Raw genomic sequence first — 23,147 nt, 5'->3', positions numbered from 1 at the left:
TTTTAATGCTAACAGGGTTTGTAAGAACTGTATTCTGCTCAGCTGTGACCTTTGGCGCTGTGGTGATCTGCTTGGTCACAATCCTACCCAATGTGCGTCTCACGCAATGTATTTTTGCGTCCACACTGGTGCTTCGGTGATGCGGTTTTTCCTAGTAGGCAGTCATGATCTTCGAGACTGTCCCTCTTGAAACACCAAACATTTCTGCTTGCTTCGTCACGGAAGCTCGCACCATATGCGCACTTTCAATTTGCCCTTTTTGAAACTCTGCCAGCTCAGACATGATTCACGATAATCTTCTCGGACCGGTTGCTAAATTATAACTGGCCCATCCGTTTGAATAACCAGGCTGTATATCTCACAAGATGTGCCAGTGGGCACAGCGACTTATCATTCAGACGTAAATCGTGTTCTAAATGGCTACATCTTTTATCCAGGTGTTTCCATATTTTTGTCTATCCCCGGTACATACTACTCCAAACATAACATAACAATAACACATGTACCACCTATAAAATGCAAAATCCTTTTTAGAAATGCACTGCAAACAAAGCAAGAGCATTCTAACAATTCTTAGTTTTATGTTTTAACTAAAGTGATCACACAGAGTCGTGAAGCTTGATCTAAATCTACGAATTTCAGCGTCCAATAGAATGCCAGGGTGTGTCCCGATCGTGAACCCCATTCATGAAATTTTGCCAGTGTGGTTTCTCGCGGTATACGAGGAACAGCTTCTGAGGGAACAGTGTTGTCGGATTGCCGTAAAGTTTCATTTCGTTTATATTTGTTGTTATTGTTTTATATTTTTGCTATTATTATTGTTAGCGTTTAATTTGAATAACTGTGAGTGTTCGTGTTATAGTTCTCTAAGCGTTATACAATTTGCCGCTCGTACGCTGTGCCTTCTGAGTTTGGCAACATTGTTGGTGCATTACTGTTTCTTCACGTTTTCTCAAGTGTGCGTTCGCAAGGCAGATCCACGAATCGTACCGAATCCTTCCGAAGCATAAAACGTGAAGCAAAGCAGTTTTGTGATTGGTATAGAGTCAGGCTCAGTGTGACCACCGTTGTACTTTCATACTAGATCTAGTACCTTTTATAATATTTTAGTGTTCTACTACGTTCACCAACAAATCTAGTACTTTTCTCTTCCTCTTCTTTTCTCATAAATACATCTGGGAGAGAAAAAGGAATCTTATGAAAATAAGGTAACGTACGAAAATTTCACTGTACTTGGTAACTTTTTTTCCTGCCTTTTTTTCAATAGTGGTATTTTCAAGAAAGGAAGTGGGACATATGTGTCTCCAACTAATAAATGACCACAATAAACAATATTACATATTTGGTGATCCGTTTAAACAGGAGGCCATTAAGGAATTAAAACTCGATTTTCTCAATCAACCCATTTTGTGATATTTCTGATTTTCTCCCGACATCCTCTATATTTGTCATACTTGTGTTACTTTATTGGTTTTACAGTGAGTTCTAATAAGACAATTAAGCAGGGATTCCGCCATGATTTTTAATTTGGGGGTGGAAAGTCAAAATTGGGAGGGTGTAAATGGTTTGCACGATTTGTATCAAATTTTGACTGCGAAAAAATTTTAAAGTTTGTTCTTTCAAGAATGTTGGGGGATCACTGTCCATCCACAGGGAAAGGGAGCTGTCGAAAACCTAATAAGATATTAATATAAAATGTCACAAATATGGTGAAACGGGAACAGATAAAATTTTAGTACTTTTTCCCTTAGATTTAGTACTTTTTTCTGCATAGGTCAGTACGAAATATTTTTGCTGGGTGGTCTCATTGGTCAGGCTTATCGTCAAATTATTTTTAGTTAAAACGGACTTGTTTGTCTACCTAGTTTTCTTTCAAGTTTTCGTGATCCTGTTTATAAATTGAACGAAATACCTTCTATAAAAAGCGTTAAGTTAAGCGCTACTGCAAAGTTGCATTCGTGAGTTATCTCTTATTTCTTTCCTAAATAATATTATTTAACATTAACTCTATATTTTGTCGTGATTTATCTGCATTTGACTTCGGCTCTATAGTCCAAAAGGGAGAAACACTGAGCTATTAAACTAGAGTTAAATTTAGCCTTAGCCACGAAACGAGAGACTAAACAGTGCTCTATCTATAGGAACATATACACTTTCCGAAACGAGACAGAATGTTAGTAATTTGAGACGAGACAAAGCTCTTTGAATCGAAATTGATACGTTATACGAGACGAGACGAAATTACCCTGCGAGAGACAAAGTAAAGGTCTTTCAATATATTTCTAGAGATGAGACAAATTTCGTGAGAAAAGCCTTTTCCAATAGAAACCTATATATTTTCATAGTCGAGATAGAGCTCTTTCTCTAGAGCCAGATACATTTTCCAAGATTAGACATAATGTTAGTGGTTGCAGATTACAGCTCTTGTCAGATGAGGAGCAACATGAACAGTAGCCAATAGTACGCAATATTTAGCGCAGTGTTGTCAGATTGCTCCCTTCTCGCTTTTTCTCTTTCAAGCATAAACGAAATGAATTATTAACAGCATTATTCATAATGTCAAAAATGTTATTCCATACAATTTATAGTATTCACTATCAATACTGGAAATATACATAGTGTTTCAAAACAACACCGACAACGTTTGGGACGTGATTCGTGACAACAAGATAAGACAAAAAGTATAGACCAACCTGGATGCACAAATGATTCTATTCAGAGTTATAGGCTGCTGAAAACATGAAAAATTAACTTTAAAGGTCCATAGTTCCAAAACTACAGAACCTACCGTAGTCGGGTCAAGACCACTTACGAACTAATATGTGCACTATCCAAAAATTCATATTTCAAAATCCTAAGGTACTCACGAAACAATTTTTATAGAGGGAGTTTGGCTACGGCCATATAATTTGAAGTATTCAACAACGACCTCTATAAAAATTGTTGCGGAAGTACCGCAGGATTCTGAAACATGGGTATTTGCATAGGGTACATAATAGTTCCCGACTATGGTAGTTTTGACTCGACTATGGTAGATCCCATAGTTTTGGAGCTATAGATCTTTAAAGTTCATTTTTTTAAAGTGTTTTCGGCAGCCTATAATTCCGAAAGGAAGCATTTGTGCTCCCAGATTGGGCTATACTTTTTCTCTTATCTTGGTGTCAGGAATCACCTCCCAAAGGTTGTCGGTGTTGTTTTGAAACATCCTGTAAATATCAAGCATAAAGCAAATGAATTGTTAACAGTATTATTCATAATGTCATACAATTTATAGTATTCACTGTCCATGCTGGAAATATAAATATGAGCTTAATTTATACCATTAGAATTCTTAAAAGCTCATCGTCTATTTCATCCGGCTATTTCCATTGTCTATGATAGTTTGTATTTTGTCGCTGTGTTAGCCAGAGTCTTAAATTTATTATAACAAGTTACAAATTTTGTTATTTACTATTTCATGAAATCTGATCTTGCAATTTTTGTGTAAAAGATGCCTTCCTGTTAAGGGGTTAGTTTCTTCCTTAGTTTAGAGAGGCCTTTCACACTTAGGACTTCTTTGCTTCAACACAGATGAATCACACAAAGTAAATGACTTTTAAAGTCACTGTCTTTATAGTGTGCGAATTCCTTTCTTAGCTTTATAGAAAAATAAGCTTAGTTGAATAATAGGGTCTATTAAATAGATTGTTCTTGGAATCATCTAAAAAAACTGACAGACATATTTGAAATACATGTTCTATAGCTCACAGAAACACAATACGAACTTCATTTACTAAGAATTCAAGAAACAGTTATACGAGTACTGTAATCTACTAATATAACTACTACTGACATTACTAGTTATATTACAACAAAGATTCACATTATCAAAATTTCTCTACCGAATAAACTGCAGATGGTTAAAACCCTTAAAAGCTTCGTGGTGTATTTTGTGGAGAAAAAGCTACACAGAGACGAAATGTTTTATATATATATATATATATATATATATATAATATAGACATTGCTACATAGTGCAATTTGTGTCTCCAGACGACGACTGGAAAGATATACAAATACATATATTTTTCTGCTTTATTTTGACTTGTAGAATAATGTTCTGTGGTCCGTGGGCACCAGTTTTAGAACAGCCGATACATATATAAGAGCAGGTAACGACATCTATATTACCATGACTATTTATTATTAAGATTAGTGTGACGCATGTAGCGTTTGCTTTCTATTATGAGGATTGCTCTAAGGCAGCGTTTCTTAAACTATGGCTTGTGGACCCCAAGCAATCCTAAAGGTAGTTCTCTTAAATACAACATTAGCTCAAAAAGGACAGAAAATAATAAAATTCAGTAAACTGTGTGTTACGCATTGTAGTTAGAATCTTAAACAGGTGCATACTATTCATTTTAATAATGGTGAAGCTTATACAACTTCTAATAGCTTATAGATTTAGATCTAATAGCTTATAGACTTATAGACGGAGGATCAGAAACCAAGGTTACACGGTTGATATTTTTAGACTTTAATATATATATAGGAATGAGGAGTGTGTGGTAAATTTAATATATGAGTTGGCAACTGTGTAAACGTTCAGCCATCCGCCACTTACAGCGCTAGTTATATGTAAACACAAACGGCGACTCGTTTGGAAAACTTGTCTCGCGAAGAAGTTCGCTCAGTTACTCGATTTCTGTGGGCGAAACATGTAACCGCGGCTAAAATTCATCGGCAGCTGATAAAGGTTTACGGAGAGACTGTAATGACGCGTCAGCATGTCGCAGAACGATGTCGAAAGTTTGCAGCTAATAGAGAAAAAGGTCACCGAAGAGGAGTGCAGTGCCCGACCTAGCATGGCATTAACATTTGAATACGGCTCACGTGGAGAACCTGATTCAGGACAAGAGGAGGTCACGTTACGGCATCTGATGGAAAGATTGGGAATGAAGGAGCACCTCGGAGACCAGGCGAGGAGGTGAAACATTCCGTGACAACAGCTGAACATGCAAGGACAGGATTTTTACCAGGAAGGAATCTTCAAACTCATCCCACGATGCGCCAACTGTTTCAATCGATATGGAAACTATGTCGAAAAGTAACGTAAAGTGTGTACCATCTGTTGCTGTATTGGTTATATGAAATAATATATACAATGTTCATTGCAGGCTTTGCAACTTTACTTTCCGATCACTCGTAGTATAACATATTAACTTTCAATTATTAAAAAAAAAAAAAAAAACAGTATGTGTTTTCTTCTGTTGCTCAAAACATACAAGGAATAATATTTTTTCTTTAGAAAGAGACTAAAGTAGGATGGTCCGCAGAACGTTCTGATTAATAAAAGTGGCTCCCACTTGAAAAAAAAAAGTTGAGAAACTCTGCTCAGCAAAATATTCATACTAACTTCGCCGTATGATAGAATTTGTGAACTATAACATATTAATATCGAAACAGAACGTGTGTGCAAAATAACAGGAACTAGGAACTGCTATTATAACTGGCCATACGCGACAACAGCTGGTGCGTATAATGAGGCGCTAAATGGGTGATGTCCTCACAAGGTTGTAACTAATCAATTACCCATTAATTAATGATATAGGTGTATATATATGCGCTAGAAGTGAGCCATCTAGCAATGAGAGATGAAACGAGATGTACTGAAACAGGTGTACTTGATGTTACAGCGTTCCTGTCAAGTGTTGTCATCTAGAGTCTGGTGTTACAATTAAAGCTACGCGGATAGTTAATATTCTGATGCAGTTAACATGTTAAGCAGAGACGGCTTTAACCTTTGAGTATTAATTTCAGGACTCTTAATTTCTAATTAAAATGTGTTAAAAAAAACTCGTCAGAAATTTGGATTCGATGGAATGTTTCCTTTAGAAGTTCAATGTCACTGACCATATAACGTAAGTTGTGCCACAAAAAGCTTTAAATTTAGGTAAAAACGTAAGCCCTGTTACCCCCTTTTTGTTCGATTACATAAAAATCACTTGCAACACTTACCCTGTACATCGTATTGAGAGCTTTGTTTCTTCGTATTCCGATGATGGTCGGTCTATATCAGACTCTTCTTGACTAATTTTACAGCAAGGTCTCTGCAAAATAGCAAGATACAATAACAACAAATTAATAATAATAATAAAAAGCTGTGTACAAAATCGATTAAGAAAGTAACATACAAGCTTATACATTTAGAACTGAAATTATTATTTTGAATAAGTAGCTAACAAAACGTTTAAATTGAGAAAAAACGTAATGGTTTATCTAAATCATTACAAATTGTTTTTCTTTAAAAAATCGGTACAAAATGTCAAAATTAATATGTTTTTTAAATTTTAGATGCGTTATTTTTGTGTCCAGAAAATGAATAACATACAAATTGTTCTTCCAAGGAATTGAACTCCAGTGAAATTCAGAAGAAAATTAATTACGTATTAAAAAAGAAATACAAAATACATTTTCAGGGTAACTTTTACAGGCATTATGTTATTACAAAACTAATGCTACTTCTAAAATTGATGAAAGTGACTAGATATGTATTTGAATAACAAAACCACTTGCATAAGTTTTTCAAAATTTCAAGTTTGACGAGCGAAGTTTGTCTTTCATTGTTATCTCATTGCTAAAAGATACCGGTGATGAAACAATTGGCCGGAAATCATGCGGCCGCTTCTTACATCAATTCATGAAGAAAAAGAAACTCTTTTACCCATACGTAGTACATTTTAATACTTAGACTTGAAATTAAAATACTGCTGTTTAATGATGATTGCTTTTGTCCTTGAATTTCATATGTGAACAACAATATAAGGCTTTTCAGATAGAGGTAGGAGAGGTGTAGGTTTTGTTAAACAAGACCATACATCTGATATGTTTGAACTATACGCAACGCAACTTGTGCTTACGGACTAAACCCAGTCCTCTGAAGTTAATTGACAAATGATTATGTATTACAGACACAAAGATAACGCTAGGCTCCCAAGTATTAAAATTACATTTTGTATGAAAACAGTGGAATTAATTCTTTGTCACCTGAGTCCTAGAGTCTTAAAGAAGTTCAGAGGGAGTTCAAGGGGAATTTCTGTACTCACAAATAAAAGTTGTGAGTTTATAATGTGTTGAAGCAATAATACTTACGCTTACACTTCCCATACACTGATGTTTTATCAATAATTTTATTCCACATTTACCAAAAGGCTGGATTATAATAATCCTAAAAGAAAGTTGCACTGTGATCATATTTTATAACTCAATCCCGCAAGGCAAGCTATCCAGTCCCATAGCCCTTTAAAAAAATGAAGAAAAAATTTTCTTCTTCACCTCCTTATCCCCCAGCTGTTCATATTCATCGAAAAAATGAAATTTCTTTAGTTTAATGTCCCATGATTATGCTCTTTATGCTAGAGGAGACTGATGATTAATAAAAATGAAAGATTGTAAAATTATTTTTTGAGCTTTCACTTGGATTTCAAAACAGAACCACTTGCAACAAAGGCACATGCGCTAGCCAATAGAACAACGAAGATGACTTCCACAGTTCTCGAGTGGAAACGTATCGGAATTCTTCCTTGGCTAAAATTCAAGAAAATAATTTATTTGTCAACCGATAAACATACATTTAAAACAAACACAAGCATTATGAGCTTTAACTTCATTTAAACTTACAATTACAAGATATTGCTCTAAGCTATCAACCCTTAATTAATCTTTTAGTCATTGGCATTGTTATTCCTACGTTTAAAGGTTGCTCCTGTCTTATAATGTAATCAAGTAAAAAGCAATCAATTTTTATACAATCTGCTTAATACATGGTAGAAACTCACTTGCGTGTTATGTTGTTCTTAAATTGTTAATTTCCATGCGTATGTCATTATCCACAATACATCTGCATTACTGCAAGAATAACCATTCCTGCGTTCAATAACAACTACATAATTTATGGCGTTCTTTATTAAGCGAAACAAATTAGGCTGATTATAGCATGTAAATTGCAACTTTTAGAAATCGTTGGATACACTGCAGAGTGATGCTCTCTGCTCCCTTGTCCCACGCGCTTAACATGAAAACTGATATAAACACAACAGCACCTCCCTCCGCGAGAAACCGCACTAATATCCTGGTCAGGTAATACAAGCAAGCAAACAAGAGGCATTTTATCGCCAGATCATGTGAAAAAATCTAGTGCCACTGCTGTCTAAAAGAAGGTATAATACATCATGTAAATGTTTTAGCGTTATAACTTTCAGCTGCCCAAATCTCCTCGTTTAATTTGCCTGGAGCTTTAAAAAATTAACGAAACTCATGCTTCATAGCTTGCTCCTAAAGCTTAGTTTACTAAAGCTCTGTAAAACTCAATGTCTTTCTTTTAGCTTGTCTGGAACTTAAAAAAATCCTAGGTACAATCACCTAGCTTGGTTGGAGCTATGTAATTAATTTCCCTCTTAGCTTGCCTGGAGCTCTGCGAGACATCAACCGCTGTTTGTCTAAAACACTAAACATTTTAAACCAGTTCTACCCAGATTACCTGGAGCTCTGCAAAATCTTTTCCTTATCTGTCTGGCCCTGACAACACCTATTTATCCAAACTACACAAAAACTTTGCAATAGTCTTTGGACTACACTCATCATAACTTGGTCTGTTATATTACGGTATATATAACTTATATTCTTATAAAATAGATGTAAAGAAAATCCAAACCCCTATGCTAAATTGTTATACATACTCCTTGTGAAGATACTTTTACAACAGATAGTAAATGCACTGTTAAGCCAACAGATTGTGTCCCTTTTCGCATTTTCCTGACTGTGATACACATACTGCTTCACTCACATACGACTTGCGAACTTATAAACACAGAAATAAACATTCTTGTACTTTTTACTATGTCAACTTACCTGTGTAGAGTCCATACTTGTGAGCTGCTTATGACGGCGGGATATGACGCATGATATTCTTGCGTAAACATACAACATGACGATGAGAGGCAAATAGAAAGAACCCAGTGCTGAAAACACGACGTAACCCAAATTCTCACTGTATTCACATGAATCGTTTGTATTATTGAGGCCCGGCCTGCGGATGAAAGTGAAATTAAATAATTATTAGTAATAATTAGTAAACAAAATAACAATAATTATAATTTAGTTAAACGATACAATCACTTTATTGACAAATTGTCTTCAAACATAAATAATTTCTTGTTAATTATTCATTACAGAATGCAACAATGATAATATTTTTTCTATATAACATGATATTACACGGTATGACACAGGAATAAAACGGTTTTGAAATGAAAATAATTTACTAAATTTTCAGAGGTAAAGAAATGTATTAGAACATAAATACAGGTTACTGTATGCCACTTTAATTCTCAATGACAGTTCTTTAAATGACTAGTATCGTAGGCACAAACTCACTTCTGCCAATCCAACGCTCTGCAAATATTTGATTTAGAAAATTTCTGACGCCCACGTTAAAATGTGGAGGTGCACTGTCATGTTGAAATCTAATTACTAATGACACATTCTCTAGAAATTCGTGCAAGACGCCACATAGAAACGGAAGGCAATTGCTACAACAAAGATGGATGGGTAATAAATAAGTACGAAATAGATGGTTCTTTACTATACAACAGCATATATTTAATAGAAACTTGTGCTGATGGTTTGCTAAAGAGTAGCATGCGTATCTCAGTATCTACATGTGATTGTTGTGCCTGTTGAACACGTGTGTTCTGATAAATATTGCCTTGTTGATCCAGAAAACCAGAGTTGAAAAGTTCAATACAACAACAGTTTGCTGCAGAAACTATTGCCAAAATATCTGACGATGCGAAAAAGTCTTGTTGAGATAAATACTTTACCCTGCATAAATAGAATGGGTGCATCTCTTCTTTAATGAGGATGCGCCAAACATCGATACAGTGAGTATTTAGCGCCCAGCATACAGCGCGTGTACTAGTATCAGGACAAACCGGTACGGTAACAAGTACATTCTCTTCATGATTTATGTGCATTGTGCAAGGCCATCCACGTTTCAGTTGAAGTGGTAAAACAGATCCTGTTTCCCTGGAAGTCGAACATAAAGTTGAAAAAATGCACGTGTAACAGTAGTGACCTCCGGAACAGTAGTGACTCAGGAACCGTTTATTTTACAATCAATTCTCTTCCCGGCTCTTCTGAGGTGCATGTCCGTAAAGTAGTCCGCCATACTGACTACAGTAGATTTTCTTGTTTTACAACAGGAGAACTAGGAATATACTACACTGTCACAATTAACAGGGATTCATCGGTCAGCTGTCGTTTTACTTTTCTCACGAAATGATTAAGAAAGTAACCACTATAAGACATTAACGTCCTGGGATTAAACAACATCAAAGTAAGAAACACCTTTTCTTGAAGATACGACATTCTGACAGGAAGTTTCAGTACATTTCCATATGTTTTGTACTAGTGCCATTAACCGACACTGAAAAGCGTCCGCAGCGAATGACTTACGTATCTTCTGTACAGCGGTAAAAAAAAGATGATTCTCACTCTTTTTCGTATTCCTTATGTTGTTATCTACAATCGCAAAAGGACACGAAGATTCTAAGCATCATCTCCCTCATTGGTTAATGTTAGTAAATTCATAACTCTAGTGACTTTACCGTCTTGCACATTTAAATTACTCGTATCCCATACCACATCTTGTTACCCATTGGATATTTCTAGGGAGGTACTATACAGCGTGACAAAGATCTTGGCATTTGAAGGCGGAGCTCCAAGTTCCCTTTAAATGCTGTTAGCAAATGAGAGGCCAGCGGTATTGGTAGTTTATTTTGTACACATCCACGTTTATCCCCTGTCACCTGATCGCGCTCTAGTTTGTCGGCTTTGCCATAGCCACACCCCTTTTACTACTTGGCAACGTCGCGCCAGAGCTTGCGTTTTATTCGTTTAGCTGAAATGTCAAAATGTTTGTCACAGACTTTAGTAGACAAATTCGTGTTTGTGTGGTTTTTTCTTGAGATTCTCCCATTTCCTATCACAATCTCGTTCCAGCAATTCTTTAAGCATATATTCTTTTAGTCTAAAGAACATCACTGTGGGACGTTAACTTAAAAATCAGAGCAATTAAGTAACTTCAAAATACAAATCAGGTAAGCAACAAGAGAAAATCCCGGTTTAATCTATCCCTACAGTGCACTGGAGGTTGAAACACTCAATTTTTGAATAGTCTATGTTGCGTTCCTGTTTAAGTTGCCTGTGTATCTGTTTTTTGGAAGATATTCTCATTTTCTAATATACTGTTATTACGATAATACATTTAAAATTATTCAATATCATAAATATCTGTATCCGTTACATCACAGGGCATGATCGCAAGACATTAAATTGAAGCTTTTGTTTAATTTTATTTTTTCATCTACAATCATTCCATTATGTAGTTATGCAACCATGCACAAACCATTAAAAGTTCTTCGCTATCTTGATTCTGATGATGATATCGATGTTTCATCTACGAAGTTTTGTAACTTGCTGAGACGTTATTCCAAATATTATATGCATACTTTGTATTGCAAGCATAAAATAGTGCAAAAATTAATTATTTCTTCACTTAGCATCAATCATTGTAACCACAGATAAAATAATAGTCCAAAGTACATGGCAAGTAACTATTCTTCAATAAGAAATCACAGGGGAAATCAGTAGAAAAAGTATTCTGCTATAAGGTAATTATGATAAAGATGGAAATTCATGTAAAAGATAAATACGATGAAGCTTTCGTAAGAATTACTTACCTTTTATTATTACTCACATCAATTTTGGATAATTTGACATACCAAGTACACGTTCACATGTATCGGAATGTACTTTTCTCTTTTTGAACCTCATTTACATTCGTTTTTTTATAGAAACGGAAAATTTTAGCTACCAAGATCTTTTTGCTCTAGAATTTCAAATTAGTTTACGTGACTACACAACATTATGGTCTCAATAATCATCATGCAATGCAAACAGATGGCGGTGTGTATACGTAACGAGGTCACAGCTTTGTAATAGGATAGCCGTGAAATTTTTTAAGCAAACATAGTGAAACTTAGTCACTTAAGAAATAAACAACATAAAGAGCACTGCACATTGTGAAACCAAATTCCACTAATTAATTCCAAAGTTAGTGCACAATGTCATATTGAAACTGCAATCTGCTTTCTCCCAGATATATAGTTTACAGTTACACTTTCCTTATTGCATTGAGTGTGAATTGTTCGAACAAACTATAGTTAAAAGCATCAATGTTGAAAATAACTATTACCGTAGAATCCACGAAAATGGTCCATAGTACAGGTCATAGTTAATGTCAGCAAAATTTGCAAAAATGAAATGAAATTTTTAAGTTTTACTTCCCATGGTTATGCCGGTTAGGCTAAAGGAGACGGTGTTTATGAGAAATTAATGAAATGGTGGAATGAAGAAAGTGGGAGGAAAGGGAGAACCACGAGAAAAACCACCAGCACGGTGTTTGTCCACCACAAAGTCCACACGGGGCGAGCTGGGATCGAACCAAGGACCCGAAGCACCAGAGGTGAAAGCTCTATCACTGAGCCACCGCGCCCCCAGCAAAATTTGGATCTAAACGCTATTTAATAACAGAAGTCAAAGTCACTTGAATCAGAAACATTTTACATAACCATGATTGTCTAGCTACTTATTCTATTAGAAATAATTTTATTTTTGGAAACTAAAGGCAATCAGTCAGTTCTGCCATAGAGATTCATTAATAAGAGATAAATAAAGCTTTTAAGTAATGATGGCCGACTTTAAAGATAAAATCTCAATATTTCGTAACCATAAGAAAACTTACATGTTATCTCAGTTTTGAATCTTCACACGTAGTATATTCTCTAACGCATTTTTTTTCCTAATTTTTGACGCTAGAGGAGGGCTCGACTGTGTTAACAAGGGATACAGTAACTCCAACATCTGAATTTGTTACATACAATATTAGATATTTCTAATTTGTTTATTTTTACAACTCGAGTAGCTATCTTCCAGATCCTAGGGGGCCGCGGTAGCTCAGTGGTAGAGCGTTCACCTCTGACAAACACCGTGTGCGCGAGTTTCCTCGGGGTTCTTTCGTTTCCTCCCACTTTCTTCATTCCATCAATTCATTCATTTCTAATCATCACCTTCTCCTTTAGCCTCACCGGCATAACTGTGGAACGTAAAACTCAAAGATTTCATTTTTTCCAGATCTTAACTTTCCTTAACCGCATAGTAGAATGTAGTGCCTTCAGACTAATCAGCGATGAATAGTTATCACTTTTGGTAGAATCATTAGATAGTCAGAATGAACAGTGATAAAGCCAGGTTTAATTTTTTTGGTAGACAAGTAAATGGAGAAAATAAATTTTGGAGAGCAGCTAATTTTTTAGTTACTGCAAACAACAGTTATCTTGTATATTTCTTGACCTACATCACAATACAACATGTCTAGGGGGGCAGTCAGGGATGCAAGTGTAGCCACCGGGGGAGCAAAGTCCGTTTCCTTTGCCCCTAGCAATGCAACTGAGGGTGAACCTAATTTCTGCATTTCTTTTTGTCAATGGAATGAAAACTGTAGCCCAGAAGCCTAATAGTCTTCAACATAGGTGTGTTGTATTAGATAATAAGGCCATAACATCATTTCTGCTTTCATTCTATTTGATTTTGTCTTTCTTTCTTGATACAAGTTAATTATTCAAAAGGATTTTTTTTTTGAAAAAATCAATAACACTTGAAAGCGATTGAGCTGCCATGTATTAAACAAAAAAGACTGTCGCTGTGTGGTATTGGTAACAAAGTACAGTTGTTTGTCTTCCATTTTGCCTTCTATGTTCTTGGTATAAAAGCTACTGCTAACAAAGGCTGACGCTAAACACAATGGATTCTGTCTGGTTGCACTTTTAGTCACTTGCTGAAGATTTCGTGTAGACTTGTGTAACATCTGGCAACCCTGTGATTAAGTATTCATTTGAGAACAGTAGCAAATGAAGCACAAGATTCTCTGAATTATTTACTACATAAGACGAGCTGCTTTCTGTAGACGCTCTCATGCGTTTTTTCCTTTGCTCATGCTCAAGTCATTTGAAGTTGGAAATGATTTTTTGTTAACCAAAAACTATTAAAACCTAAATCTGACTTTTGCTAACTTAGCAAAAAACAAGATGAAAATAAAGAATAGGAAGAGCGACTGTGATAAATAAATGGAGTATAATTAATTATTAATTCTGTCTGGAAGGGTTTAACAAAATGCCAAAGGTGTAGGGGAAAAAGAAAACGATTGGAAATATTGATAAGTCAACACGTATTTCGTGATCAAGTAGTTACGCACAGAGTCACTTTAACTAGTCGTTTTCCGATTGCGGAAAATAATTCATTTTTAATTGATTTTTTTGGGTATATCTTTATTGTCCACTTCTTTCCCACTTCAGCTATAGGTTGTGGCCAACACGGAAATTTTAAAACTTTCGTCTCAGTTGGGAGAGCTGTTTTATACTTTAATAAAAGTCTCTTCTTCATAACTGTGTCTAGATATTCTATTCTTGGTCTTCCTCTTCTTGGTTTTCCTTCTGCCTTTCCCACTATCAACACGGTGATCCAATCCGAGTACCGAATAAGATGGCCAAGCATGCTGTTTCTTCTTTTTCCTATAATCTTCATGATCTATTGTCCTTCATTAGCTTCCGTTAGTCGCGTCTTCATTCCTTTTCCTTTCGGTCCATGATATGAGCAGCATTCTGCACCAACACCACATTTCAAATTCTTCCAGCTTGGATATTTCAGCTTTTCTCAATGTTCATGTCTCTGATGCGTAAAACGCCACGTTTCATGCAAGTGTCTTAATAACTCGTTTAAGAACGTCCAACGATACATTTCTTGATGCTAGCAGTCCTCTTTTCCTATTGAATGCTTGTTTAGTCTGCGGTGTTCTGGAACTTACGTCTTTCTCACTTCTTTCATCTGAGGATATTAGACTTCCTAACTAAGGGGACGTCTTAACGTCTTCGATTTTCTCTTCCTCTAGCCATACGTTTGATCCTTCCTATCCTACTCTTGTGCACTTTATCACTTTGGTTTCTTCTTGTTTATCTTCATTTTGTGTTTTCTTTCTCAGTTGGTCGTTTAAGTTTGAAAGTGCTTCCTGCAAATCCTCTTCGTTATCCTCTATCAGTGCTATGTCATCAGCAAGCATTATTGTGCTGAAAACCTGGCCATTTACTTATACGCCTTTCTCGTTTTTTTATCTTTATTGTAAAGTACACAATTACAATTACTGATTTTTTTCATACAAAATTTGACCAAATGGAAACTCTTAACTTTTTATGGCTGTCGGAAAGCAAAAAAGTTTGAACTAGAAAATAAAGGGTGTCGCATAAAGAACGTAACTTTTGAAATTCTCGCCATTTCTGTTCTAGTAAGTTGGCTGCACTGAACGTTATACGATTCTCATCTGTTTTCTTTGTGGTTAGTAGTCACGGAGCGCCGAATAGCGCATGATCATCATCTGTTTTTCGGGAATGAAGGAATGTACGGGTTTTCTTTGTGGTTGGTAGCCACGGAGCGTGGAAATTGCGCATGATCGTCAACTGTTTTTGGGAATGAAGGAATGTACGGGTTTTCTTTGTGGTTAGTAGTCACGGAGCGCCGAATAGCGCATGATCGTCAACTGTTTTTGGGAATGAAGGAATGTACGGGTTTTCTTTGTGGTTAGTAGTCACGGAGCGCCGAATAGCGCATGATCGTCAACTGTTTTTGGGAATGAAGGAATGTACGGGTAGGAATGGAGCGCCATCTTGATGACCATGTATTTCGCAGAACGACTAACACAAGGGCGCGCAGCGACTTAATGTCTTCAACCAAACCGGTTTTCTCAAATTCAGCAATTAGTCTCATCACAGTCGATTTATTCTGTACTTGACATTGATCAAACATTTCACGAAGTTTGCGAACAGTCTTTGGACAACATTCACCAAAACGCTATTTCATTGTGAAGCACTCCATTCCTGCCATACTTACCAACGGTTTAGGGTTCTGTTGGTTAAGAATGAAACGATTAAGACGAATAAGCTACATGTCACACCACATCCCAAATTACCGAGAATACCTGCGGATATGACAAACTAATGCAGGTACAATCCAACCAGTGTCGCACGTTCTATTCGTTAATCTCATCCGGCGCTCAATGATTTCCTACTAAGTAAATAATACACTCGTGGCGAATATAGGTTTTTATCGTAGCTGCTCTGTGGCCCATTGAGAAAGTTTCAGACGACGATGTGGAACATTTTCTGTAAGGTGTTGGTGAAGTTGCAGCTTATAAGTGTGTCACTTATTCATTGACATAATGCGCATGATTGAAAAGCAACTAACACTACTTTCACGAGCTACGTTACGCGTGCTTCTGGGACTTTTAGTGAATGATGCCAGAGCTGCCGCTGTTGAATACCTTGTCTATCGCTGTGCGTGGTTTACCAATTTTGGGCCGACCTGCCACAGACTCGGTTTCTTGGAACACTTTGAACATAGTACCAATGGTGATGAAAGTCCTTTTGGAATAACTTCGGTTAAAATCGTGTGATATCACTCAAGTTCTTCGTTCGCCACTTCACAACACAATTTCAATTTTCACAAAAGAAACATTGACTAAAGCTTAAAACCCACTGTATTTTAAATTATAATATGTAACGGTTTCGGATATCTAACATATCCTTCTTCAGACACTATCAGATGTTTGATAGTGTCTGAAGAAGGATATGTTAGATATTCGAAACCATTACATGTTATAATTTAAAATACAGTGGGTTTTAAGCTTTGGTCAGTGTTTCGTTTGTTAAAATAATCAATCCAAAATCATGGATAGTCTTACAATTTCAATGTGTCAAGGCCATATTGTGCTAGTAAGTCACATGCAACGATACAAACATAGAAACAGTCATAGCTTTGTAATGGTTAGTGCCAGAGCAAAAATAACTGTACCATTCAGTTTCTATGAAAATTTGCTATTAAAATGACTTGTTACATGTTAGAGTTTAAGTCAACTACGTAAAATTCAGGTGATGGACTTCAAGATTCCGGATGTCATCGTGATAAGTCCTTGAATTTCCTCATCCCTATTCCACACTACATTGTTACTTTGATTATATTTTGCAGCGTTTACTACCTATTAGGACGTTTCCAGATCTTTAGAGCACCCTGTATATTCAGTGCTTCGTTCAGTTTAGTTTCACGAATACCGTAGAACAATGGTTCTCAAACTTTCCGATAACGCGGACTCCCCGTTTATTCGGGAAGTGATCTGCGGACCCCCCCTTGCAATGCTATCTGAAATTTCAGATGGTATTAAAAATATGCTAGTTAGAATTAGCACAGATAAGAAAAAGATCAATAAAAATAATATAATAAGTAATTTATTCTAAAGATATATAATTGTTTCCTAATGAACGAAACTTTAATTGAAAGTACAGAAAGTTTCAACACAAAACCAATGTCTTTTTCCTTCTTCTTTTATTTCTTTTAAAGGTAATTCACTTGATAAATAACGTTCCCAAATGTGGGGTCACTAATGCAAGGAATTAAATTCTTTGTGTTTTTCCATACTCACATTTAAATTGGGAATCATTTTTATCATCATTAATCATAGATCCGTTTCCACATTAAAACGATTTCGCTTTAAGGTTTTAATACTGAAAAGAGCAGAAAAGGTCTGCTCACATAAGTCAGTGGTAGGGAAAGGCATCAAATGTTGCAGTGCCTTTTTAGACATCTCTTCACACTCACAGCGAACACGCAAACTAATTTGAGTGAATAGTTACTCGCAGTGGCGGATCGAGGAACATATTTTCGGAGGGATTTCTCATCGTTTTTTTTTTAGAAATCCTAGAATTGGAGAAAGGCTTGACGTTTATAAGCATAGCAATTACTAATGTTTACTTCTTTATATTTTTTAAAGAAAATATCTGGAATTGGAGGTAGTGGTGGGAACTTTCCGCCACTTGAAGATGAAATCCATGAAATTCCGAAGCGTCGTGCAGTTGAAGTACAACTGTTTTTGAAAAAAGTACCCTAATAAAGAAGGCATATTACTCACTTGAAGTAGTCCTATATAACGGTTGACCGGCTTCAGGGCAGAAATCTAGTCAAGTAGGAAAATCACTTAAATTTACAAACGTAGTTATAATTTCTAATTACTTTCTTTTAATAACTGAAAAGAAAAACTTCTTGCATAACAGCTGTGAGTTCTATTTTATCACAACACATTTTAATTTTTAGGCGTCGCGGACCCCGAAGGGTCCGCGGACCCTACTTTGAGAACTACTGTCATAGAATAATGATGTTTAACAGATGTGAATATTAGGACTAGTTGTGAGCCAAATACTTCACAAATAGCAGTTTCTTCTTCATCATTATATTATTATTATTATTATTATTATTATTATTATTATTATTATTATTATTATTATTATTTTTATTATTATTATTATTATTATTATTATTATTATTATTAGTAGTAGTAGTAGTAGCAGCTGTAGTACTAGTAGTAGTTTATTGGGATGGAGTTTAATATCCCTTTCAGCACTGAGACTATATATGCTTGAGTTGTTGGCTATAGCTTAACGAAAGAAATCTTTGAGTTTTACGTCCCACGCTTATGCCGGCTAGGCTAAAGAAGACGGTGATGATGAAAAGAATGAATTAAATGGTGGAATTAAGAAAGTGGAAAGAAACGGGAAAACCTCGAGAAAACCCACGTACATGGTGTTTGTCCACCACAAAGTTCACTTGGCGCGAGCTGGGATCGAACCAGGTATCCCAAACACCAGAGGTGAACGCTCTACCACTGAACCACAGCGGCCCTAGCTCAACAAAGGATTTGAAGCACGAGCTACCACTGAGAAACAAACCCAGATCTCCTGTGACAAAAGTAGTAGTAGTAGTGAAAAATTTGTTCCCGGAGTAGTTAAAGGCGCCACAATGGAAATATTTCCAGTAACTGAAATAAATCAATTAAAATTGTAGGTTTACTCTGACCGAGATTAAGAACCCTAGCCAGTTCTCAAAGTATAAATTAATTGCCTAAGTTTGTTCAAAGACAATAATAATAATAACATTATTAGCACTGTAAAAAAAATCGTAATGACATTTTCTCAGTTGATGTAATTTCTTAGAACCTCTCGTTCGTGTTCTCAAGTACGTGTATTTTACGTGCTGAGGGAATATAAGTAATTCTATTAATTGTAATTAGCAAGTTGCCTAATGTGATTTTGTGAGTTACATTTCGATCACAAATTAAAGACAACGCCTGAGGCGGTTTCTACGATATATATATACTCTCTCTTCAGTTACTTCTAGCTTACATCTTGGTAGAAGTTTCTTAGTTGGCGAAGTACAACTTTTCCAACAATTTTAGAAGTAATAACGAAACAGTATTATTCCTATGTGAATAGGTCTTCGAGAACATGTATTTTCTACCATAACTATGCACAAAAAGCAAAGAAATATGCATATCTATAGTCAGAGGAGTTTACTGTAGAGAACAGTGACTTTATGGTAGAAGACTTGTATTTGGCAGTGGCAGATCTATCCTGGGGCCAAAAGGCTTAAGTTGGGAACTTCTGCAGGACCAACGAAAAATTGTAAATTCATGATATAAGTATAATAGTCTGGGTTCCTGATTCTCCCAGTTTTTACCTTCTGGATCCGCCACTGGTCTTCGATGAATATGATCGTGAGTTCAATCCAAGGTAGAAACGATTTCTATTTTCGCGTCTTCCTATACTTTCAACAATCAATTTGTCTTTATCAGTATGTATTATCATGTCTTTAGCTTGACTTGACTTGATTTTGAGTTTAACGTCCCGTTCAGCAGCGAGGCCATATGAGACGTGGACCTACTGATTAACGTGGAATCCGAACCACATGAGCTCGCGCCGGGAATCGAACCCAGGCCTCCTATCATGTCTTTAGCCTGTAGTCTATAATCAAAAAACTCAAAGGTTGAGCATATACGCTCCCTCTCGTCCAATGGGTAGTGCGTGTGCTTTTAATGCACCTTTTCCGAGGCTCCATTCTTAGTGGGAAAGAATTAAAGTATAAAAACATTACGCAGGTTTGGATTCCACCGTAAACTGTAGGTTCATGTCTCATGTAACCTTGGTGCTGGGAAGAGATACTAAATTTCAGTTAATACACAGCTCAGCGGTAGTGTGTTCACTTTTAGTGTGTGAGATAAAGATAAACAAATTCTTTGAGTTTTACACCTCACGATTATGCTGGCTAGGCTAAAAGAGATGGTAATGATAAAAAATGAATGGAATGGTGGAATTAAGTAAGTGAGAGGGAATGGGAGAACCCTGGAAAACCCACGCACATGGTGTTTGCCCACCACAAAGCTCACTTGGCACGAGCTGGGATTAAACCAAGGACTCCATGCGCCAGAGGCGAACTCTTTACCACTGAGCCACCGCGGCCCCTTTAGTGCGTGAGGTACCTGGTTCGATCCCTGCTCGTGCGAAGTGATCCTTGTGGTCAACAAACACCATGTGTGTGGGTTTCCTCGGATTTCTCCCATTTCTTTATTTTACCATTTTATTCATTATCATAATGATGGTCTCCCTCAGCCTCGTTGCAATTTATTCTGCAATTTATAAACTTATTTATCTATTTGAAAGTCGCTAACGGTAAGGCGCCTACCTACTAACTGAGTATTCCGGGTTTGATACCAATAAAGGAGCGATTACTTTCTCGTTCTGTTCCCATTGCAAAGCGACTTACAAGTACATCCAACCTCTGATAAATGAGTATCTGTAGGAACCTGGGAGTAAGTTGCCAGAGCATGATGCTGAATATCACCTCCTGTACGTGCTGAAGTTAAGAAGGTAATGACTTAGATCCACATCGCCCTATATCACTTCGGCTCGTTCCCGAATTAAGGCAAGCTTTATTTTTTCTTATCTACACTGAGAAAAAAGTATGTGGTGTACGTAAAAGCGTAGGTTACACATGTAAATCCTGTGGTTTTTGGACTTAACGTATAGCAAACGTGTAACTGGAAAAGTATATTCTATACGTACTTCCCGTATAAGTGTTCCGAGTATACGTACTTTCTATACAAACGAAAGAATTGTATATAGGCGGTCAGGATCTCACATATAGATGGACGTATGTAACATACGTATTAATATACGGAAGATTGTTAGGTGTCAGATATTCTGCAAGGGCATGATGGAACATTTAAGCGGGAAAAATATGTAGCATATGAATAACGTGCGCTTCGTACCGATTTCCTTACTAAACAGAAGGATTCCGTATATTTGTACAATATACTGTTGTCTGATAACGGATTTTTCTCAGTGTATTTTAGGGATTAAAAATACAACTTGGCTTACTATCTGAGGCACGGTTACAAACTCGGTTACTGTCATTCAGCATTCTGAATATATATGTTTGAATCAAAATTGAGAAGATTTGGTAAACTGCTCTCCTTCTGTTAACCTCCTTTTCCTTTTTATAAAATTGTTGCTTTTGTCAGAGTCATTACTGAACAACGTGATGTAATTTTGGAAGTCAGTTCTAATAGACATAATAATTTACATACGAGAGACTCAAATATCTTTGAGGTGTGAACTTTCAATTCATTTTGTAGTTGACAAGTAATGTGATAAGCTTGGGGAAAATGTGAGGAACAATATTTGGTTTTAAATGCGTTTAATCACGGAATACCCTATTTATTACAAACTTGTCAGCTTTCATAATATATAATCCAAAGAAAAATTTACATTACACACATGGGAACAAAATCAGTTCTCCCTCCTTTCAGGGATTAGCATTGCACGATTTACGAAATATGCATTTGCTTTGGGAAGGAAAAAAGAAACGTCTTATTTTATTACAACTGTTATACCTTGACTTATATACGGAAGCAAACAACACGGTTTCTTATTAACTAACTAAATCATTTCACTTATTACTAAAAACTACAATAATAAAGGAACGTCAAACGCGATTTCGCGCAATGCACGAGTAGTGAAACTGAGAGCATTAGCAATGACATTTTTTAGTTTAACGTTCTACAATTATGTCCTTTAGGCTAAGGGAGATAATGATTAAGGCAAGTGAATGATGATAAAAGAATTGGTGAAGTGAGAAAGTGGGAGGAAACAGAAGTACCCCGAGAAAATCCACGTGCACGATGTTGTCCACCGCAAACTTACTTGGTCGGGAATCGAACCAAGGACTCGCACCAGAAGTAAGAGTTCTACCACTGAATCACCATGCCTCCCCGGTAGCATTAAGCGATCACTACGTCCCAGTTTTTCTGTTACTGGCCGCTAGCAACAAAAAAGATTTGACAAAAGCCATAGTTTATCGGTTAGTCACCACACCTCCTCTTCTAAACGTTATTTATCATACTAGTAATAAACGCAATATGTTCACCTATAGGTCAGATTTCATTTCAGTAACAGCGATTAATATAAAGTTAAACGAACTTGTTTTTGAAGTACCTGGATTTGTTACTTTACTCTTTCTACTAATTTGTTATACACAAAGTATTCATAATTTGCTCATAGCTGATGACTAGACCGACCCAAAAGCTTAAAAAGCATAACAGCAATTTACACACATGGTTGGTACCTTGAACATGGTTGTGGTTGTCGAAGGGTCTAGAAGAAACTAATTTTAAAAGCATAATAAAGCATAATTAAAAAAAAAAAATCATAAAGCATAATTTAAAATATATAGCACAATTCTTGGAAAATTCTGTTTAATTGCAAATTTAATATACTGTATTAATATTTTAAACCAATATTTACAATGCAACAATGCAAACATTATTTTTATTTCTGTAAACTTTTTGGTGTAACCATTTGAAGTCGAGACAAAAAAAAAAAAAAAAAAAAAAAGAAAACTTTCTGCCAACAATGAATTAAGAATAGTTTTTTTCTAAGTGAAACTGAACAGTTATGTATGATAATTCGAAATGTACAAAAAGTGCACAAGAACTTCACACTATATTGTTATGTGTACCTCTTGAGCTTAACACTTTCTGTATTTTTGGTTGCATCTTTTACTTTCCATTTCTGTATATATCCCCCTCTAAGATGCACACAAGTAATAATAATAATAAT

General features: G+C 36.0%; 1 protein-coding gene across 2 annotated transcripts in view; it reads right to left on the bottom strand.

The window, feature by feature from the left end:
* LOC145666999 (putative G-protein coupled receptor No18) overlaps positions 1–23,147 on the bottom strand; it is a 624,395-nt gene that overhangs the window by 60,060 nt on the left and 541,188 nt on the right. For both annotated transcript variants that reach the window (XM_081734677.1, XM_081734678.1), the window contains 2 exons: positions 8,890–9,067; positions 5,998–6,089 (listed from right to left, as the gene is read on the bottom strand). In XM_081734677.1, the coding sequence (XP_081590803.1) occupies positions 5,998–6,089; positions 8,890–9,067 (270 nt within the window). The remainder of the gene's footprint in view (positions 1–5,997; positions 6,090–8,889; positions 9,068–23,147) is intronic.

Source organism: Thermobia domestica, chromosome 12, assembly GCF_964235325.1.
Source record: "Thermobia domestica chromosome 12, izTheDome1.hap1.1, whole genome shotgun sequence".
NCBI lineage: Eukaryota > Metazoa > Arthropoda > Insecta > Zygentoma > Lepismatidae > Thermobia > Thermobia domestica.
This window is presented reverse-complemented; position numbering and strand designations above follow the sequence as displayed.